At 43.2% G+C, this 22,349-nt stretch overlaps 1 protein-coding gene across 3 annotated transcripts in view; it reads left to right on the top strand.

Moving 5' to 3' along the window:
- Positions 1-22,349, top strand: part of LOC102990686 (protocadherin alpha-C2) — a 116,159-nt gene that overhangs the window by 71,032 nt on the left and 22,778 nt on the right. For 2 of the 3 annotated variants that reach the window (XM_055086802.1, XM_024121259.1), the window contains exons 2-3: positions 12,715-12,773; positions 15,731-15,819. In XM_055086802.1, coding sequence (XP_054942777.1) covers positions 12,715-12,773; positions 15,731-15,819 — 148 coding nt within the window. Of the gene's footprint in view, positions 1-1,502; positions 4,085-12,714; positions 12,774-15,730; positions 15,820-22,349 lie in introns of those variants that run through there. The other variant, XM_007123223.2, reaches the window with a different exon arrangement.

Below are 22,349 nucleotides of genomic sequence, written 5' to 3' on the forward strand. Positions count from 1 at the left end.
ATGTGGGATCTTCCCGGACCGGGGCACGAACCCGTGTCCCCTACATCGGCAGGCGGACTCCCAACCACCGCGCCACCAGGAAAGCCCCCTTCTGCCTTCTTGTTCACTGACAATTGGTTATCCTTTTTTGTTGCCTCTGCAGCAATACAAGGGGGGAGTCTTAGGGGAACAGAGACCCGGAGGGGTAAAGGAACCTTATTTTTATGTAAGATGAGCTGCAGCCATTGAAATTGCTGGCTATTGTGAGATAAATCCCAGCCCTCCACATTTTGCTTAATAACAGCAGACTTTTCACTGCAAAACATTAATGGAGTCCAAATTCCAGCCAGGCTTGGGAAATCAAGAGTAACTCTCTTGATGTAATGGTTTTGCAGGCTCTTGAAGACATTGTCATCCGTTAAAGAAAAAAATTTAAATCACTCTTGAAAGAAGAAAATGTCTTGGGTGATAAATGAAAATAATTTGAAGTAAAATGAGGAAAAGCTTGAGGGAAGCGTCTCTTTAAAATTTTACCATGTTCTCCCCACTATGAGCAAAAAGGGGTCAAATAAGAGCTTAGCCTGCAGCTTCATGGAACCAATTTTTTAAAGAAAGAATATTAAAACCTGAAATATTGGTTATTTGCCAAGGCACACACTGGAAGTAAAAGCCACTTGGCTAGGAGCAGAATTGAGTGTTGGATCGCAGGATGCTAGTTTTAGGCTTGCTCCGCGAAAGATGACAGCACTTGCCACCCCCCCTCCCTCTGCCCTAGAAGTTTCTGCAGTATTTAGGAGTATTCAGGGAAAATGTTGGTGTCAGGGAAATAATCCCCATCATCAGTAACCTCAGAGCGCCTCACTTGCGTCTGTTTCTTTTAACGTGGAGCCGCCGCCCAGATATCCGTACTTAGCCAAGGCCCTCGGTGTATTTTCTTGACTTGCGCTTGGAAATCTTTTCCTGGGAGCTGAAAGCCCGAGTCCTAGAGACTTAACTGCTTTTCCTAGAATAATCTCCTTACAAGACCAGTTCAGCAGCCTAGGGACCGTGGAGACAGGACAGTGGGGGCAGGGAAAAAGGGAGTGGCCGTGTTCTCGGAGTCTGCTGGGATCCGGCCGGTCCGGGGCGAAGGAGCTGGGGCTGGAGTGGCTGGAGCGACTGGGCAGTCCGGGTCGCCGTCCGCCACCTCGGTGCGGAATCGGAGCCGGACTTGCTGAGCATTCCTCCCCCTCCTCTTCTGCTTCCTCTTCCCTTCCCCTGGACCAGCGGCGGCGGCGGCGGCGGCGGCGGCAGGAAACGAAGCCGGGCTGAGCGACTCCGAGGCGAGCGGAGGAGCTGGGATATGGGGAGTCAGAGCGGGCGGCGGGGCCAGGAGCCCTCCGGAGGGCCCACGAGGGGAGCGGCCCCGGCGTTTGCTAGCTCGTGAGGCGTGGGGGAGCGGGCGCAGGGCGGCACGAGCGGAGGCGGAGGCGCGGCCCCGGCGTGGAGCACGGCTGGGGAAGCTGCTGCCTCCGGCCCTGCTCGGCTGCCTCCGCCGCGTCCGGTGGCTATGGAGCTGGCGGGCACCAGACCCGGGGCGACAGAGCATCCCCGGCTCCGGACGCCCATGTCCTGGCTGCTGCTGCTTTTCCTGCTGCTACTGCTGCTGCCGGGCCCAGCGGCCTCCCAGCTGCGATACTCGGTGCCGGAGGAGCAGACACCTGGCGCGCTTGTGGGCAACGTGGCTCGCGCACTGGGGCTGGAGCTGCGGCGCTTGGGGCCGGGCTGCCTGCGTATCAACCACCTGGGTGCGCCCAGCCCGCGCTACCTGGAGCTGGACCTGACCAGTGGAGCTCTCTTCGTCAACGAGCGCATTGACCGGGAGGCGCTGTGTGAGCAGCGGCCTCGCTGCCTGCTCAGCCTGGAAGTGCTGGCGCACAGCCCCGTGGCGGTGAGTGCCGTGGAGGTGGAGGTACTGGACATCAACGACAACTCGCCGCGCTTCCCGCGGCCCGACTACCAGCTTCAGGTAAGCGAATCGGTGGCACCTGGAGCGCGCTTTCACATAGAGAGCGCGCAGGACCCCGACGTGGGCACCAACTCGGTGCAGACCTACGAGCTCAGCCCCAGCGAGCACTTCGAGCTGGACCTGAAACCCCTGCAGGAGAACAGTAAGGTGCTGGAGCTGGTGCTGCGTAAGGGCCTCGACCGCGAGCAGGCAGTCTTGCACCACCTCGTTCTCACAGCTGTGGACGGGGGCAGCCCAGCCCGCTCGGGCACCGCGCAGATCTCTGTGCTTGTCCTGGACACTAACGACAATTCTCCCGCCTTCGATCAGTCCACTTACCGCGTCCAGCTTCGGGAGGACGCGCCCCCAGGCACCTTGGTGGTGAAGCTGAATGCCTCAGACCCGGATGAGGGCTCCAATGGCGAGCTCACATACTCCTTGAGCAGCTACACTTCGGACCGGGAGAGGCAGCTCTTCAGCATTGACGCCAGCACGGGGGAAGTGCGGGTAAGTGGAGAGCTGGATTATGAGGAGGCCTCTTCCTACCAGATCTATGTGCAGGCAACAGACCGGGGTCCAGTGCCCATGGTGGGTCACTGCAAGGTGCTGGTGGACATCGTGGACGTGAATGATAACGCACCAGAGGTGGTGCTCACGGACCTGTACAGCCCAGTGCCTGAAGATGCTGCCCTCAACACCGTTGTGGCCCTTCTCAGTGTCAATGACCAAGATTCAGGTCCCAACCGGAAAGTGAGCCTGGGCCTGGAGCCCACACTGCCTTTCCGGCTGAATGGCTTTGGAAACTCCTACACACTGGTGGTGAGTGGCCCCCTGGACAGGGAGCAGGTGGCTGCCTACAACATCACAGTGACAGCCACTGATGGGGGAGTACCACAGCTCACATCCCAGCGGACACTGCAGGTTGAGATCTCTGACATCAATGACAATCCACCCAGCTTCCTGAAGGACTCCTACTCCATTTACATCGAGGAGAACAATTTGCCAGGGGTGTTGCTCTGCACTGTGCAAGCCACAGACCCCGATGAAAAGGAGAATTCGGAGGTGACCTACTCCCTCCTGGAGAGGGAGATTCAAGGGCTGCCAGTCACCTCCTATGTCTCCATTAACAGTGCCAGTGGCAGCCTTTATGCTGTCAACTCCTTTGATTATGAGAAGTTTCGGGAGTTCTTTGTGACTGTGGAGGCCCGGGACAAGGGGAGCCCACCACTGAGCAGCACTGTGGCCACCAACGTGTATGTAGTGGATGTGAATGACCATGCCCCTCACATCCTATACCCTACCTCAACCAATTCGTCAGCAGCCATTGAAATGGTGCCTCGAACTGCCCCTGCTGGCTACCTGGTCACTAAAGTCATAGCCATGGACTCAGACTCTGGGCAGAATGCTTGGCTCTTTTACCATCTGGCCCAGATTTCTGACCTGGACCTCTTTAAAGTAGAGCTACATACAGGAGAAATTAGGACTACCAGGAAGATGGGAGATGAGAGTGGAACCACTTTCAACCTGACCGTGGTGGTCCGAGACAATGGAGAGCCATCGCTGTCAGCCTCTGTGGCCATTACAGTAGCTGTAGTGGATAGGGTTTCCAAAATCCTCCCTGACACTCAGAGACATGTGAGAAGTCCTCGGACATACTCTGAAATTACACTTTATCTAATAATAGCATTAAGCACAGTGTCTTTTATATTTCTTTTGACAATCGTTGTTTTGAGCATCATCAAGTGCTACCGCTACACTGCTTATGGCACTGCGTGCTGTGGAGGCTTCTGTGGAGTGAGGGAGAGGTGCCCTGCAGAACTCTACAAACAGGCCAACAACAACATTGATGCCAGGATACCACACGGCCTCAAAGTGCAGCCTCACTTCATTGAAGTGCGAGGGAACGGCTCCCTCACCAAGACCTACTGCTACAAAGCCTGTCTGACAGCAGGCTCAGGGAGTGACACTTTCATGTTTTACAACACAGGGGCGCAGACAGGACTGGGACCTGGGGGAGCCCAAGCAGCAGCAGGTGACAGCAGGCACCTCACAGGCCAAAGTGGGCAGAGTGCTGGGAACCTGATTATTCTAAAAAACGAAGCTGTTTCTCAAAATGAGGTGAGATAGTAGTCAAGGGGTCTTCCACAAAGTCATGCATTTTTCACATTCCCCCCGCCCCCTCCCAGTATCATGTAGTTGGGTTTCTCGAGTTATTAACAATGACAAGGGTCATCTGGTAAACTCAGTGTTTCTGTGTGTGTGTGTGTGTGTGTGTGTGTGTGTGTGTGTGTGTGTGTATTACCTGTGATTGGATTATAATCTGCTATGTTTCCTCTCTAGAAATGACAAGGGTTATCTGGTAAACTCAGTGTTTCTGTGTGTGTGTGTGTGTGTGTGTGTGTGTGTGTGTATTACCTGTGATTGGATTATAATCTGCTATGTTTCCTCTCTAGAAAAATAGGACTAGAGAATTGTTTTACTTTCCATTTTCTTTTCAGATATATGAAACCTTGACCATAAAATTGTTTGAGAAATGAGGAGTTGTCTTAAGTATGTGGTGTTAAAGCACAGCTCTGTAGAGAAATAGAATAGGCCTGAGAATAAGATGATGCTATAGAGGGTAACATTATGAGATTCAAGGAGAAATGGCCTGTGCTGTATCATCTACAGGGAAGGTTCCCTTTTGAAATCCTACAGGAGTGTTGTTTTTCAAAAGCTCTGAAACCTCTCGGGTCTGTGGTGGTCACCTCTGTGTGCTGTCCCTGTTTATACCATGGACTATCTACAATGAAAAGTATCCAGTTAATATTTCTGGTAATTGCATTGAACTAATATGATGAGATCTGCTAGAAATTCATGTCAGAGGTGATAAAGCCATAGAATGTGGACCTCACCCTGAAGACAAAGTTTGATTTGGCTGTTTGCTGTGATAACTATTCTGTTGGGGCTGTCGGAGGAGATGAATGATGGTACGGCAGGCATCCAAGAACCAATTTGTCTGGTTGGGCCAGGGAGATGGTAGAATGAGTGGATTAAGGATGTGGGGGATATGGTGAAGACCAGGACAAGCCGGGCTTGAGGAGAAAGAATTCTGCCACTAGTTATCTTTTTTGGCCTTGTGTGAACTCCTTGTAAGAGGATTTCCCTGCATTTAGAGTAAATGTAATCTTCTGATTTCCTCTTGAGAATTCTTAAGGTTTTGATGAGATGTGAAGCAGCCTCTTAAAGCCCCTCATGTCTTTAAGTTAAATGACAGTACTTTAAATGGTACTTCAACATGTTCCAAAGCACACATTCAATTTCTGGATCTAGCTACAGAAGCCTTGGAAAGTGGATGGCTTACTGTACATGAGAGACAGAGAGACAGGTGTTAGTAGATACACTGGTTTTAAGTAGGTGTAAGGCCAGTTTGCTCAGTATATGAAGGATGTATATAAATTGTTGGACAGTGCATGTGTTTGTATAGTGTGTTTGTCTCCATATGCATGCTTGAAATAATAGAACTCTGCTTTGTGATACTTTAAACTTGGATTTCAGAGCCAAAATTTTGTCCCATAAAAAGTGATGAGTTGTTTCTTCCCAAACAACTACTTTGCAGCTAGGACTTTCAGAGGTCCTACAAAATGAGTTAATAATATTTGTCCCTCCTATATTTTTGTGATGTGTTTTCATTGACATATTGTTGTCTTTTTATTAATGTCTATAGTTTCACATTCTAAATTCATGCTCATCTTCAGGAAATTAATGAATAAGCACAGAAAAGAACAGAGATGGATTGAGAGAATTTCCATGTACATTGTAGGTAGATTTATCAGAAGAGCCTGATGTTAGTCAATGCTGAGCAGCCACGGGAGGCAGATTGCAGATTAAGAAGAACGGGGGGAGGGGAAATCAAAGAGCCTCCAGAATTCTTTAGATCATAGCTTTTGGCAGCATGTAGAAAGGCTTAATTTTAAATAAGGATGCTGTAGACATTTGCTGAACAAATTACTGTGAAGTCCTTTTGGGCCTGGGGTGGGCTGCAGGTGGTAAAGAGGCACAGAGAGCAGACCAGGCAAGCTTTGCAACCAGCTGTGAGCCGGAAGCGCAGGCGAGTGACACTCTCACCCTCTCTCTCCTGACTCAAAGCTTGGGGCAATTTGATACGTGAACTATTTCTGTCTTATACTGACCTGTGTGTTAATATGTGCTTTGGTTCACAAACCTTTAATTTAGGGAGAAAATTATGTCAGAAAAGTGCTTGCTTTTGTGGGATTTTGCCAGGAGAGTACATGATTTTAATAAAGGCAAATTTTTGCCAGACACTTTTGGAAATCCAGTGAAGAGAGCCCTAAGTTCTACAGCTCCTGGAATTATTGCGGTTATAGGTAGAGAGTGAGTCACGTTGTCATAGCATGGCAAAATGGGGACAAAAATCACTCAACTCTGAAAGTCATCACTGCTAGATCAACCTGTTAAATTCTCAACGTTAGGCTTTCTTTCTTCCCTACCCAGTCACTGCAGATGGCAGGAGAGTCCTGGGGTGCAATTGATTCCATGTGCCTACATTAAAATTAGATGGGGATCGGAAAGGATGAGTAAGGGAATTTGCGCTCACTGACCACCCTACTATACAAAAATATTCTGCACTGCAGTATATGTATGGTTTCATTACCTGTAAGTCATACATTAAACAAATATTTATCAACATCTAGCACATGAGGAAACAAGCTCAGAGAGGTTAAGTAACACACACAGTCACTCTACTAGAGGTATTTTAAGTCATATCTGTCTGACTCCAAAAACTGTGCTTTTTGAAACAGTATGAGTAAATAGAAATCGCAATGTTTATATTCCTTTTGATATGGGATACTCAGGCATTCAGGCTACCACTGATTCACCTAGTAGTGTCAATTAACTGCTCTGGAAAAAGAGGAATTGTTTGCATAGAAGTAGGTCACCAATGGGAGGATCAATGAATAAAAACGTTACTACCAAGCTAGGATATTTTTATTTGTTCTACCATTGGCAAAACCTGTTCAGATCTTTTATCTTTGTTCTCTCTAGAATTTCTCTCTCGTTGCTTATTAAATATCAGTATTTAACATCAGGCTAATCTTTTGGTAGATTTTACCCCCAGTGAGTTTATTTCATGAGCCACTTGTGCAGTGAGGTTTTTGAAGTAACTGTTTAGCAGTGGGGCATAACTTCTCTTTGGAGAGCTCTGAAAACCTGGTGTTGAATGTGGTTGGCACCCTCTTCAGAATCTCCAAGAAAAGGAGCCAAATCTTAAGGTGGTTTCTGTGCATCTGTGGTCCTGTGACTGCTGATGAGTCACTTTGAGTGCTCTGGGCAGATTTGTCCAACTGTGCCTCAGTGGGACCAGTTGGCACAAGATGTGGAAATCACAAAAGAGTATAGCAGAAATGAGTTAAGTTTACATTCACTTTCACTTATTTTGAAGCAAGTTGTAGTCACCAAATCTTCAGTTATTTTTGCCACTGTGCGTACATATTCACTCTAATTCCAGTTGTGGTAACTTCGAAGGGTGAACCCTTCTTTCAGTGGCACCTAATTTATTTCTTGCAGGACTGACTTTTCTAGCTGGTGACTGACTCTGTCCTGGATCAGAACTTACACTTAGTGTAAAGTGCCATCGTGGTAAATTTATAAAAACTGCACAGTGGTCAGAATAGGCAAAGAAATTGTATCTGAACTTCCATCCTCTGATGGTCATTTTTGAATGGGTGGGGCTGTTTTGTTTTGCCATTTCTGTATTGGTTATAGGACTGTTCTTCTGAGAAAAGGTTTGTTTTATTTGGTCTGAGAATACGTTAATTTCTTCAAACTACCCCCTTCCTCCCCTCTTCTGCAGATCTGCTGAGCCAGATGGAATTATGGCTGAGCTCCTCTCTGTCTCTTTATCTTGCACATATTCTGACTGATGAAGAAATCTATTTATTGCAGCTTGAATGTCATTGGCCAACCCTTTGGTCTGACCCAGGACTGAGCCTGCACATGGGCATCTGGTCTGACTCAGAACACTCTGCAGGGACACAGCCTGGCATATTACAAATTGTCTACTGGCATGCTGTTTGCTTGACAGAATAGCAGAGTTGGTTCTGGATACTTGTCTTGGTTGGCCCCCAATTTTTGCTCTCAATGAGAGGTCAGGATGATGTCTGTTTGCAAACGTTTGGTGAAAAATTACCATCACCAAGCCCAGAGGTTTAGCTGAATTGAATGGGGATTTACAGGTGTCTTTGAATATGAGTTTTGTAAATTTCACCTGGCTCCAGGTTCCTGGGCATATTACAGTATGAATATAAATTTGGCTTATTCGTATGATAATATTTTGAGTACTATAAAAGCATGATTTCAAAAATCAAAGGTCAAGAGAATTCCTTAGCAGTGTTTTAAATCTGCTAGCCTAAAAATTATACAAGTTTTTGTCTTTCGAGGATTTGAACTTGACAAATGCAGAGAAATCTCCAACATTGCAAAAATCGAAGAAAAATGTTAGTCTTTTGGCACATAAGCAACATCAGTTGCTTTCTGGCCTTGCAGGGTCAGAACTCTGGGCTCCAGGGAAGTAAAACTGTGGGTGAGAGAGTAACTGCTGCACTAGCAGGCTGTGCATCCAGAATTAAGCAAACCTAGCATTTTCTGTTGTACTAGAACCCATTAGGTATGTTTTAAAGTTATGTGTATTTTATTTTCCTGCTCTGTGGATTAGGATTATAAATGACTGTTTTTAGAAGTAAGTATTCACCTAGACTTCTCATATTTATCATCTTTTCATTTTGATTTACTAGAAGACTAATATGTAACATAGCAATGATTATTTTAAATGTTAGATTTCTTTTTGCCTTCATGACCAACAGTTTATGTGTTCATTTTCTATTTCTTTGTAACAAATCACCACAAATTAGTGCTTAAAAACAACACTCGTTTATTACTTGCACACTGTGACTGGGTTCTCCGCTCAGGTTTTCACAAGGCTGAAATCAACATGTTGGCCAGGCTGAGTTCTCTCTTGGAGGCTCTGGGGAAGAATCTGCTTTAAAGTTCATTCAAGCTGTTGGCAGAATCCAGTTCCATGAGGACCGAGCTCCCCGTTTTCTTACTTACTGTTGGCTGGAGGTCACTCTCAGCTCCTAGAAGTTGCTCTCAGGTCCTTACCAGTATTTTAACAGTGGAGAATATTTTCTCACATGGAATGCCTCTCATGCTTCAGATCTCTCTGATTTCTGTCTCTGATCTCTAGACCCAGATTTAAAAGACTCGTATAATTAGGTCATTCCCACCCCAATAATCTCCCTTTTTCAAAGCCACCTGTGCGGTATAATATAACTTAATCATGGAGTAAGACCCATCATATTCAGTCTTGGAGATTATACAGGGCATTTACAGTAGGGTGTAGGGATCTTGGAGGCCATTTTAGGATTTTGCCTATCATAATTTATATCAGTGTTCACAAAATATCACTGAAAAATTTGCAGTGGATACATCTTTAATAGATTCCTACTAGGAAGGAAAAGGAGATGCTACATGTAGTCTTGTTTCTCAGAGGACCATTTATTGATAGCTTCATGGATTTCCATGATAAGAAGATAGCATATTACTTTACTGAGTAGTCCTATGATTTTATGAATGACATAGGGTATTTTAAACCTATTTTATTTCAAATCTGTCTTGGAAGAGGTGATTCACCCTTTTGTAGCTCAAATATTCCACAGTATAAATCATACCATTACAGAATAAATCAAGTCTTAGCTCTAATTTTGATAGAAACAAATGGATTCTTGTTCTTCAATAATACTACATCACCCACGTGGACTACCTAATTCAGTTTTTCCACATGTGGAATTTCATGACTTATTCTACTGAAGGACTACGCCTTGAAACAACAGAACATACTGGGCTTTTCACCAATAGAAATTAAGCAAAGCCCAGGGATGTACCATCCAAGTACTAGAGAACTAAACATATGTCTCATTATATTAGGTATATCAGCAGTCAACCTCTCAGCTTCAATTTTTCCAAGTTTAATCAATTTTTCCAAGTTCACATGAAACCTATGTACATTTTATTACATTTAATTTTGTATCATTTTAAAATAAATCAATCTGGGAAAGTCAGAAGTAAAAAAGAGAAAAATATATATCTGTCATTCCATGCAAATTTATTTAAAACACAGACTTTCACGTTAGGGGTACCTAAACATGACTATCAGCCAAACCTACCTATCAGGCAGGTAATTTAATCTCTCTAAAGTTCCAGATTTCTAATTTTTGTAATTTAAGTACGATAGTGTTGCCCTTGCATGGTAGTTAATTTATTTGAAAGCCTTTAAAAACCTATCAAATACCTGAACCCTGCTAGCTTCTGAGGCTGTAGCTGTGTATTATGAATATTTGAGAATATCAATATGTTTTATAAACAAAGATATAATCCCTTTCATAAAGTTTATGGTCTAACAAAGGTGTTAGGATACATGCAGTAATATGTATAAAGTGCTTATTCCATTGCCTAGTATTGTGTGGCTACATAAAACATATTAATTACTTTCTTCCTTACCTTTTCCCTGCCTGATCTCACTGCCATAAGATGTCTCATAGCTATGATTTTGGCAAATAAATCTCAGAAGCATCTTGTTGCTGAGGGACTATTATAGAAAATAGCAGCATGACAAATTACGTGTCGTTGAGGAAGTGAGATTATGTAATGGACTGAGTTTCCTGGTCAGTCCTGCTAGAACTGTGCCTTTCTGCAAAATAAAGTTGGTGATTTCATTCACCAGATCAAGTTGCAGCAATTTTCATCATGGATGTTACCCAGTCATAGAAAAATTGGCAGCATTTGCTCAACAGATGTCAGAGTCTTTCTTGAAGGAGGGTTCTTACAGCTCACAAGCTGACACCAGTGCTGCTGATGGTCAGGGGAAAGCTGGTGATGATATGATTAATAAAAAGTATTTCAGTCATATTTTCAGGTTTACCACATGGTTTGCAAATATTTTCTCTTTTGCTCCCTCTACTACCCCTGATAGAAAATGGGAGCCCCTTCATTTCATCTGTAGATAGTTGTATGGTACTTTATGAGGAACATCAATAGCATTTTGTGAATTTGAGAACCAAGGATGAAGTAGCTTGTATGTTCATATCTTGCCAACAGAATGGAAGGGACTGGAGAGGGCAGTTAGTGTATGGGGACATTTGAGGTAAAGTATCCTAGAGTTGTAGCTTTTTCTGGGCCTTGACTTGGCTAAATTGTTGAATATCATCTAACCATCCCAAAGTCTGTCTGGAAGTTGAGATGCTGATCACTTCTTCTCTGGATCTTGTGAAGAAGTATGTTTATGAAATACTGTGCATCCCTTGAGTGAACTATAAGAATGACAGGAACAAACTTATTGACATTTTGAAATAGTTTATTGGCATTACTGTGGCCTTGTGTCTACCAAATATGATAATTATAGTCCAGAGGAAAATGCAGAATACAACCTCCATCTCTTCATCTTTGCATTCAAATAGGCCTCAATATTCAGTGACAGGATCACTTTAATCTCTGCCCGTGAAAACACATTGAGAGGAACATCTGTCTTGGGTTTTTCATAATAACATTTTTGCTAATTGATAACAAGATAGTGATGGTGATTGATTTTGTCCCCAGTGACTCCTGAGTAGCTTCTAGTGAGCACATAACTTCCAGAACAGTCTCTAGGTGCCCACATTTTCCTCGGTGTCCCCTCCACTTTGAATTGACAGTTTGAAGACACAGGGCAATGCATCTTCCCAACACATAGGTGGTGCAGAGTGAGTCAGGTTCTTCTTAGGTTTCAGCTGCTCCCTGTTAAACAGAGCTTAGCAAACAGTAATTGAATAAGAAGGCAAAGCCCTCAGAGGAGCAGGAAACAAGTACAATTTTATGAAAAGGATTATGCAGCACAACAAGGTCACACCCCGAGGTGGTTTGTTTTCCTCTCCCTTGTATTCCCCTTCAATCAGCAGAAAAGGCTGTTATCAGTTGCTGGCATTGTGACTGGGCACATCCGCCCAGAGTCAAACATGCTGCAGTCTGCAAAGTCAGCAGCAGATTGCAGTGCTCTGCAGTCCAGCCAGAACAGCAGAATTTGTGTAGCTGTGTGCCCTGTTATAGCTAGAATACCAAATTGGGGATGTTCCCTTAACGAGGCATTTGAGGGCAGAAACAATGAAAGCTTTTCCTGTTTCAGAATAGACTGTCCTTCCACTAGTGCTGCTTTAGGAACATAGACCTGTTTTGTTTTGTTTTTTAATTGAAGTATAGTTGATTTACAATATTGTGTTGGTTTCAGGGGTACAGAGATTCAGTTATATATATTCTTTTTCAGATTCTTTTCCATGATAGGTTATTACAAGATATTGAATAGAGTTCCTTTGTGCTATATAGTAAGCCCTTGTTTACCTATTTCATATATAGTAGTGTGTATCTTAATACATAGACCTGTTTTGAGCAAGGCAAAGCCAAAGCCGGTCCTCACAGCATCATTAAATCCAGTTTTCCATGGTATTTAATCTGTGCAAGGACCCTGATGAACTAATTTAATTTTCTCCTGAAGTGCTATATATATGTGAACATCATCTTAGAGATGCATATGAAATGGCTTCTTCCATACTTTTAATAGCTACATGGAAATATTTAAGAAACAACTCATCGGTGAACATCGTCACTAGGAGATCATCGTTTTTGCCATATTAACAAAAACTCCCTTTGTGATTTTGCAGCCCCGACATCCCAACCCTGACTGGCGTTACTCTGCCTCCCTGAGAGCAGGAATGCACAGGTATGGCTTTCCTTCCTCATTTGCCTCAGAAGTTACTGCACCTGTATGACTCAGATAAACTGTCTTCATAGGCCGGAAGCAGCTGTCCAAACTGAGAAACTTAGATACTTTGCCAGGGGAATGCAGTGTTTATATGTCTCCGTGTCTATTCCTTGAAACATTGGAAGTGGTCAGTGCCAAACGCTTATCAAGTGCCGGCAAATAAGAATCTCCTGTAAAATCACAGATACAGGCGACTGTTTACTTTCTCTCATTAAAATTTCTATAAGGAAATAGCTTCAACTTCTTTCATCCCTTCCCCATCTGTACTTTCTGTCCTTCCCTTAAAATTATAATGAATACTGATGCTTTCAGACTTGAGTACATTGTGTAATATATATGCACTTGTTGTCTACCTTGGTTTTCCATCACACATTGACTGTTATATCCTGTTAACCACAATAATTGTTGTTCATGTTCACCCCTATTAGAGTCTCCTTATCTTTTCCATCTTGTTGCTATCTTATTGCCTGCCCTCAGTGGCAAGAGCTCTTCAGAGGATGAGCCATGTGAAGGGCCTTTATTGAATATCTGGAGACCAAATCTAGCTTACTTTTAAATTAACCTAGAGTAATAACATTACTTTAAAACTCAGATTAAATATAATTTTGCCTTCTCTACTTTGTCTCTTTGACAGTAATTGATTAACTACCATTATTCCCAGACCTGATCTAGTATTCATGCCACGGGGCCAAATAAAAGATTCATTATTTGTGAGTGTCTTTGGGAAACCAAATGGAGAGAGCCAAGCAACTAGTGTTCACTACCACCAAAATAACTTAGTTTAAAAGAAGAAATAAACTCCAGACTTAAGCCCCTCAGAATATCTGGGCAACTCTTGTGTAGATCGTCACCAAACCTTGATCAATTTCTAAAGCGAGAGCTTACAGAGTATGTATTGAGTTAATGAAAAATTAGTTTTAGCCTGTTAAAAACACATTAAATTAAAATAAGTCAACATATTCCCAAACATTACCCTACAAATTGAGCAGAAATCATTATAATGGGTGCTCTTTCTGAACGAGAAGCAATCAGTGAAAACTGAAGATCAGTGGTTGGCTTGGTGAGACATCACACTGGAATCTGGTCATAACTTTAGGCCAGAAACACTTACGCAGACGCCAGAATACTAGGTTTCAGAAAGATTCTTTCTATTTGTTAGAAACCAGCTTATGCTTTTGCCTGCATCTGAGCTATTGTGGTGGACTATATGATAGGATAAAATATGGTTTACAATACCAACTTCTTTTGTCCCAGTTGAATTAGTGCTTTACTTGAAAAATACCAAAGCTATAAGATGCACCTTTAAAACTATATTAAAATAAAATACTAAACTATATCAGTTCCTTATTCCATTTTCAAATGAAAAAAAAAGCCACATGTGTTTCTATTCAGGTTTCAATTAAGATGTTATGAGATTCAAGTAGGATAAGAAATGAAATAAAAATTAAAACTAAATGTTATTTATTCCTCACAGTGTAGTACATGGAACATATGTTAAAGTTGTGAACTTAAACAACACTCATCTTTTTCACACATACGCTTGGTTTCTTGACCTTTCTAGCCTCAGATATCATGTGCCTGTTCCTTTGAAAATTCTGCTTTGAGCTGAGCTGGTTCCTAGGGTAGTTCCATCTTCAGAGTGAATCTAATTGAACTCATACAATTTGTTGGTAGAATCCACCAACCCGAAGGATATTAATATTTGGAAAAAAGAGAAGATTCTAGGGTGTAGATGAAGGGAAGAACAGCAGTAGGGTAGAGCTTAATGAGTGAATTTCCACTAGATATGTTGTTTGAAGTCAAAGAGTAAGAGGATATTGGGAATTCCCTGGCGGTCCAGTGGTTAGGACTCTGTGCTTTCACTGACAAGGGTGCGGGTTCAATCCCTAGTCTGGGAACTAAGATCCCATAAGCCTCCTGGCACGGCCCAGAAAAGAAAAAAAAAAAAAAAGAGTAAGAATATAGAACTTAGAGATGACCTTCCCCCACAATATTTCAAGTTTTCCTGCTCTGTTGAGTCACATGACCCCTTCAGGCAGTAGTACTCGAAGCTTTACTTTACTAACTTAACTTCCAAGATGAACCAATGCCTAATTTCAAAGAGTCCTCTTATTTTGGTGAGGGTTTTCTTGGGTGATATTTACTCTTAGGGTCTCATTTGTTCCTTTCTTCATCCAGAAAATATTGAGGGTCTCATATCTGCTAACATTACACATACATAAAGAATATGATGTTCTCTCTGCCCTTGACCAATTTACGTTCTATCTCTACTTGCCTCTAAGGATCTCCCAGTTCATGTCTCACTCTCTGCAATATTTCATGCTGAATTACTCTCTTCTGAACTGGGATCCATGAGTACTGGTGATAAACTTCCTCTAGTCCCAGGAAATGTAGGGTGGGTTATCTCTGAGGAAAAGATACAGAAAGTGTAAAACAGAAAATAAAGTTAAGAATTAATTGGGCTGAACTGGAATAATCCTACAGTTACCAGCAAATAATGTTCGTGCTTTCCTCTTTCCTATAACCCAGAAATAAGAGAACTAGCAAAAGAGGCTTGGGGCTTTTGAGAACAAGCTCTCCTCATCTGCTTTGGCATTAAGACGATAAAATGTCATTAGCGCTCTGATGGGCTTCCTGTTAGATTTAATGAACACCACACAGCATTAATGAAAACCAAAATTGCTATAAAGATAGAACATGTTTATCGCCTGCATGGTGTAGCAGGCAGTAAGTCAGCAATGCTTTTGCAGTTGATGCAAGATGACTGCTTAGTGGTAATTGTTTCAGTTCAAGCATGAGTAAAAAGTGTTAGCTGCAGCCCTGCCTCCAGAGATGTAAGCACTTTCTGAGGGTGGAAGGAGAGCTGGAAAGGCATTTATGGTCTAACTATTATTTGGGTCTATGTGTTTACTCAGCTCTGTGCACCTGGAAGAGGCTGGCATTCTACGAGCTGGTCCAGGAGGGCCTGATCAGCAGTGGCCAACAGTATCCAGTGCGACACCAGGTAAAGACCCAGTGTCTCTCCCTTCTTGCTTGGATTCTGGAAAGCCATGAGATGACCTGTTTTTGTAAGACCAGGAATGTCAGTGGCTCTCTTTTTATTCTTACTTCTTTTTCTTACATGTGTGACTTCCTTGCGTACATGATTATGCAGGAGTATTTTGATTTTCCACTTAATGTACTTCAGCAGTTGAAAACAGATAACATAAGGGTGTGTGTGTGTGTGTGTGTGTGTGTGTGTGTGTGTGTGTGTGTGTGTGTGTAAAGTTATTTTCTGAAATAACTGGGTACATTTCAAATGCTTAGGCTGTCCGAACTACAACAGGCAAGATCTGGTGGCCTCATGCACAGAGATGACACTGTTAGCAAAGATCTTTTGGTTAAAGATGATGGAAATCTACTCAAAGTAGTAAGCAAAAGGGAGACAGATAGATTGATTAACAGAGAGATCGATGAAATGGAGTTTCTCATGGAAGTGGAAAAGTTGTCAGAACCAGGGCACCACTCTGGTTGACTTCAAGTCACAGTCAGGCCTCCTCCTTCCCTGACATGTACATCATTCTGTAGACTGACTTTTATTGCCTTGACATGCTCGTTGCCAAACATGACCAGTCTTGCAGTTTCTTAGTTCAGAGGACCAGTGGGAACTGATTCCTAATCCAAACTTTCAAGGAAGAGAATCTGCCAGATTAAATCAAGAACCCAATGGCTGGGTGAGCATAAAAAAATTGCCTAAACTCATATTTCCTTATTTTCCTTATTCTTGCCCAATCACTGAAGCAGTGTCATATAAGACAAATATGGCTTTGGAGGCCCATCGCTGTGGCAGTTATCAGAAAGGAAGGATTATAGAGACTGCAAATGTTATCTACCATAATCCTCTATTAATAGAACATGATGATTATGGTAATAGTTACTAATAATTGAGCCACGGTGTACCCAGACACTGTGCCTTGTGTGATCTCATTTATTCCTTGAGACAATCTTGCAAGGGATTTAGTATGTCTATTTTACATGTGAGGAGCTAGAGACACAGAGAGATTAGGAAACATACCCAAGTTCACATAGTTTGTAAGTGGCAGAGTCAGGACTCAAACCCAAGTGTGTCTAGTTCCAAATCCAAGTGTATCTGGCTCTTATAGTCATAGCATGGCTGGCTTGCAAGAATCCACCCAAATCCAAATGCATACATATATACATACATAACAGATTACATAAGCGTATGTGTAAAAAGTTCTTTCCAAAAATAAGCTGGTGCCTTTCAAATGATTAGGCTATGCAAGTAACATGTGCAGCTAAGGGCCCATTTTCGCTGGCAGCTCTAAGGGTTTTCGTTGATTCTAATCAGCCAGCATTTGCTATTTATGAATATTGTATAATTCAACTAAAAGTCACGTTTGTTAAAGAAAACAAATACCCAAGTTAAAGCAATTCATTAGAGAGCTGATATTGCCAGATGGCAAGGGGAAAAACATAAAATAGTTCATTGACAAATCTGCAACCCTAATGCCAGTGATGGTGTGAAGAAGCGATGGAGGAGGAAGTGGTTTTAGACTACCAAGTGCTGCAGGATGGGAGGCATCTGAAACGTGAGAACTACTCAATCCAAGCAGCCCCAGGAAATCATGCCCTCCTACCCTGCCTCCATTTCAGGGTTTTTTCTTGTTCTCATAGAGACTTTGTAGGTCAGGCTGGTGAGCCCAAAATTAACTTTGAATACATTCTCCCTTTCATCAGTGATACTGGTTGGTGTATATTCCTAGGCCAGTGGGAAATAGGAACTGTTTACTGATTATTTTTATCTGCATCTGGCCCAGGACTCTCCTTCAAATTCAAAAGAATGTTAAGAACACATCTTTTTAAAAAAAATTTATTTTATTGAAGTATAATTGATTTACAATGTTGTGTTAGTTTTTGCTGTACAGCAAAGTGATTCAGATATATGTGTGTATATATATATATATATATATACATATATACACCCATTCTTTTTTATATTCTTTTCCATTCTGGTTTATCATAGGACATTGAATACAGTTCCCTGTGCTACACAGTAGGACCTTGTTGTGTATCCATTCTCTATATAATAGTTTGCATCTGCTAATCCCAAACGTCCAATCCTTCCCTCCCCCACTCCCACTCCCCCTTGGCAACCACAGGTCTGTTGTCTTTGTCTGTGAGTCTATATCTGTTTCGTGGATGAGTTCATTTGTGTTGCATTTTAGATTTCACACATAAGTGATATATGATATTTGTCTTTCTCTTTCTGACTTACTTCACTTAGTATGGTAATTCCTAGGTTCATCCATGTTGCTGCAAGTGGCATTATTATGGCTGAGTAATATTCCATTGTATATATTTACCACATCTTCTTTATCCATTCATCTGTCAATGGACATTTAGGTTGCTTCCATGTCTTGGCTACTGTAAACAGTGCTGCTATGAACATAGGGGTGCATGTATCTTTTCAAATTATAGTTTTGTTCGGATATATGCCCAGGAGCGGGATTGCTGGATCATACGGCGACTGTATTTTTAGTTTTATTGAGGAAGCGCCATGCTGTTTTCCATAGTGGCTGCACCAATTTACTGCAACAGTGTAGGAGGGAGGAACCCATCTTGTTGACAGAAGAGAGGGAAGGAGTCGCCATGGCTCCACTTCCCAAATGTCCTAACTCCTCTTGTATAATCCCGTCCCTCCAGTACTATGCCTGGCTGTTGAGTCATGAGTCACAGTTTTCATGCACTGAGCTGGACAGAGCTTATATCTTCCAGTTACTCTATGGGTGACCTAACCATACTTTTCAGCATACCTCTGCACCAGTGATAGGACATTAGAGAGATGCTCCTCTGTGTTCTGCTCTGTCCTTTTGGTACTTTAGAGTTTTAGGACTCAAAATATGTTCTGCAATGTTTGGAGGGAATATGGCATAAAGATGAAGATTATGGTTTAGAATCAGATCTGAATTGAATTCCAACTTCAAACTTACTTGCTGGGTGAGCATAAGCAAATTGCTTAAATTCATGTTTTCTTAATTACCCCATCTGTAAATTGGGTATAATTATAACACCTATCTTATCTAGTTGCCATGATAACTAAAGAAGGAAGAGCTGAATACAGTGCTTGACATATAGTATTAATAAATGTCTAATCTTTTTTTTTTAATTATTTATTTGGCTGCGTCAGGTCTTCGTTGTAGCATGTGGAATTTTTCGTTCCGGTGTGCGGGCTCTTCATAGTGGCACGCAAGCTTCTCTCTAGTTGTGGCGCTCAGGCTCCAGAGCACGTGGGCTCAGTAGTTGCAGCACGCAGGCTCTCTAGTTGTGGCACACGGGCTCCAGAGCATGCAGGTTTTTTAATTATTTATTTGGCTGCGTCAGGTCTTCGTTGCAGCATGTGGAATTTTTCGTTCCGGTGTGCGGGCTCTTCATAGTGGCACACAAGCTTCTCTCTAGTTGTGGCGCTCAGGCTCCAGAGCACGTGGGCTCAGTAGTTGCAGCACGCAGGCTCTCTAGTTGTGGCACACGGGCTCCAGAGCATGCAGGCTCAGTAGTTGCAGCTTACGGGCTCTCTAGTTGTGGCTCATGGGCTCTAGAGTGCATGGGCTCAACAGTTGCGGTGTGCGGGCTCAGTAGCTACGGTGTGCGGGCTCAGTTGCCCCGCAGTATGTGGGATCTTAGTTCCCCAACCAGGGATCAAAGCTGCGTCCCCTGCATTGGAAGGTGGATTCTTAACCACTGGACCACCAGGGAAGTCCCAAATGTCTAATCTTTTTATTCCTTTTTTTCTGGGATACTTTTGTTTCATGCAGTCTGTGTTGTGGCCTTAGCTGGTAGCATCTTAGCCAGAATTCAGTAGTTCTCATTTCTGAACCCAGATACAGACCCTCTAAGGTTGTCTGGATCAACCTGACATCTGTACAGTCCCGTCACCCCCAGCCGCCCTCCTGGAGATAGCATGAGGAGAATTTATCAGTTCTGCCTGAGAAAAAGGAAAAAAACTTGGTTGCTTTCATTCCCAAGTAGAGCCTGCCTTTCACTGATTCTGTTGCCCTTAGTGTTTCATGACGAAAGTGCAGTTGCTTCCAAAAGGCTTCCTAGTGGCGCCTGAGTCTCCTTTCACTTGTGTCTGAGACCTTCTCAGGAACCAGCACCTTCTGACACCAACACGTGCAACAGTGGCAGCCATGGGAATAGAGAGAGGCCTGCTGTGACCGATCCCCCCTCACATGTGTTCTTTGTAGTTGTTTTTCCCCACTGATGAATTCTTTGGCTTTGTCCCCAAACTGTTCATTCATTTTCACAGTCCACAGAAGCCTAGGCTAAGATGCCACTCTCTGAAGGGATCAACGGGGACATCACCAGGTGATGTTTCCTGCAGGATAAACAAGTCGGGCATTAAATCTGTTAATCCCAATTGTTGGCCACTTTCTCCAGCCTTGCCTCTGTGTGAGCAGACCTGGACCACAGGCTTCTTATTTCCTTGGCAGCTCAGTGAGACTGAGCTGAGAACAGGGAAAGAAAAGGAGCTGAGTAGGGAGTGCACAGCACACAGTTATCCTTCAGATGGAGGAGTGTGTTGGGGGGCTGAGGGCATTAAAGGGCCAGTCATTCGTGCTTACAACTTTTTTAACGTTCTCAGTGTGCAAGCTCTGAACAGGGTTTAATGAGTGCCCTCTTGTGACAGTTCCTAGAGAGAATCCCAAGAGATTATAAAAAGACCGTCCCTGCCTTCAACAGAGCTAGTCTGGCTTCAGGGCCCCTGGCTGCTTTGCTATCTTGACTGGTCCTTCCAGGCTCCTCTTTCTACATTTCATGGGATCTCAGGACTTACCTAAGGCAACAGTAAATTAATTTTGGAGTGGGAGATATTCGCTATTTTCAAAAGAGCTCAGAATTCAAAAGAGCTCAGAGCTCAGCCAAAGAATTCATCAGTGGAGGAATTCCGAAATGCACAGCACTGCCAAACATTATAGCTTTTCAAGGAACACCCCAGAGGATCTGGGGCTGAAGTGTAAAAGGTTAATTAGGTAGGTGAGGCAACTAAGGCCATGAGGTTTCCTTAGAGAAGCTTAGTTTATTATTTTATTTTATTTTTTATTTTTTTGGGGGGGGCTTTCATTCTTCTGTGTTGTTGCCTGCATTATCTCTGTCTCTTTTTTTATGGGGGTATAGTTGTTTTACAATGTTGTGTTAGTTTCTACTGCACAGTGAAGTAGAGTTCCCTGTGCCATACAGCAGGTTCTCATTAGTTATCCATTTTATACATATTAGTTAGTGTATATATGTCAGTCCCAATCTCCCAATTCAACCCACCCCCGATTTCCCCCCTTGGTGTCCATACGTTTGTTTTCTACGTCTGTGTCTCTATTTCTGGCTTGCAAACAGGTTCATCTGTATAGAGAAGCTTAGTTTAGAGTGACTGCACAGGGGTTCTCAAGGTATGGTTCCCAGAGTCACACTGACAATACCTATAAAATCTGAAATTCTCGGGCTTGGGCCCGGCCATCTGTGTTTTAAGGAGCCCTCCAAGTGATCCTGATGAACCCTAAGGTTATAGAGTTGAGAGTAAATATTCCTGAGATTGTCTGATACCTTTGGAGGCTCAGAAACCATGCAGGGAAGCCATCTGTTTATGATTCTTACAGGAAGCAGGAAGCCTTTCCCCATATCAGAGAGATAATAACTAAGAGCTTAGGCTCTGGGTCAGGGTAAACCTCGTTTGAATTCTAGCTTGCCACTCAGCAATTGTATGTTCCTGGGACCATTACATAACTTTTCTGAGTCCCAGTTTCTTTCTCTGTAAAATGGAGATAGTAGTAATGTCTACCTTACAGGGTTGTTGGCAAGAATTAAATGAGATAATACACACAGCCTGGAGAACACTGTTTAGTAAATAGTAGTTATTTTTATGATTTTTCAAGGTATGAGTCTATCCTTCAACTTCAGAATTTAGGTCTGAGTTGTTCTGAGTAGTCTCTGTGGGAAGGCTTTATTATAGAGCAGATTTTTTTTAAGTGCCTTTTTGTGTCCTTGGCGGATTGTTTTTGCCCTGGTTTGCTGCATCTCTTTACTCTGTGGAAGACGGACAGTTTATGTGCCCTAGTTTTACAGGGAGATTCATGCTCTTATTTGTCTTAGGGATTCCTACCTCCCTGACAAAATCACCTCCCCACGGAGGGGCTCCATGGAGACTCCATCTCTGATTCTCCTCCAGAAAGAAGCCATGATCCTTAAATTTGGGGGAATCCATATAGGAGTACCGTCAACATGAATTTTTCCACATCATGAGTGATTGCAGCCTCAGGCCTTGTTTGAGAATTTAGAAAGCATGCTGTTCCACTAACCTGCTCACCCTCAACTTCTGCTGTTGTCATGGCAACGATAGTCCTGGGAGATGTGTGCATATCATTATCAGGAAAAAAAAAATAAGATCTGCAATCTATGTGGGTGGAGCAGCTCCCTCCTGTCAGTATCCTCCACTCTCACCTTGCATCTCACAGCCCAGGAGTGCCAGCTTGCCTTAGTTGTGTG

The sequence above is a fragment of the Physeter macrocephalus genome, chromosome 8 (assembly GCF_002837175.3).
Source record: "Physeter macrocephalus isolate SW-GA chromosome 8, ASM283717v5, whole genome shotgun sequence".
Lineage (NCBI taxonomy): Eukaryota > Metazoa > Chordata > Mammalia > Artiodactyla > Physeteridae > Physeter > Physeter macrocephalus.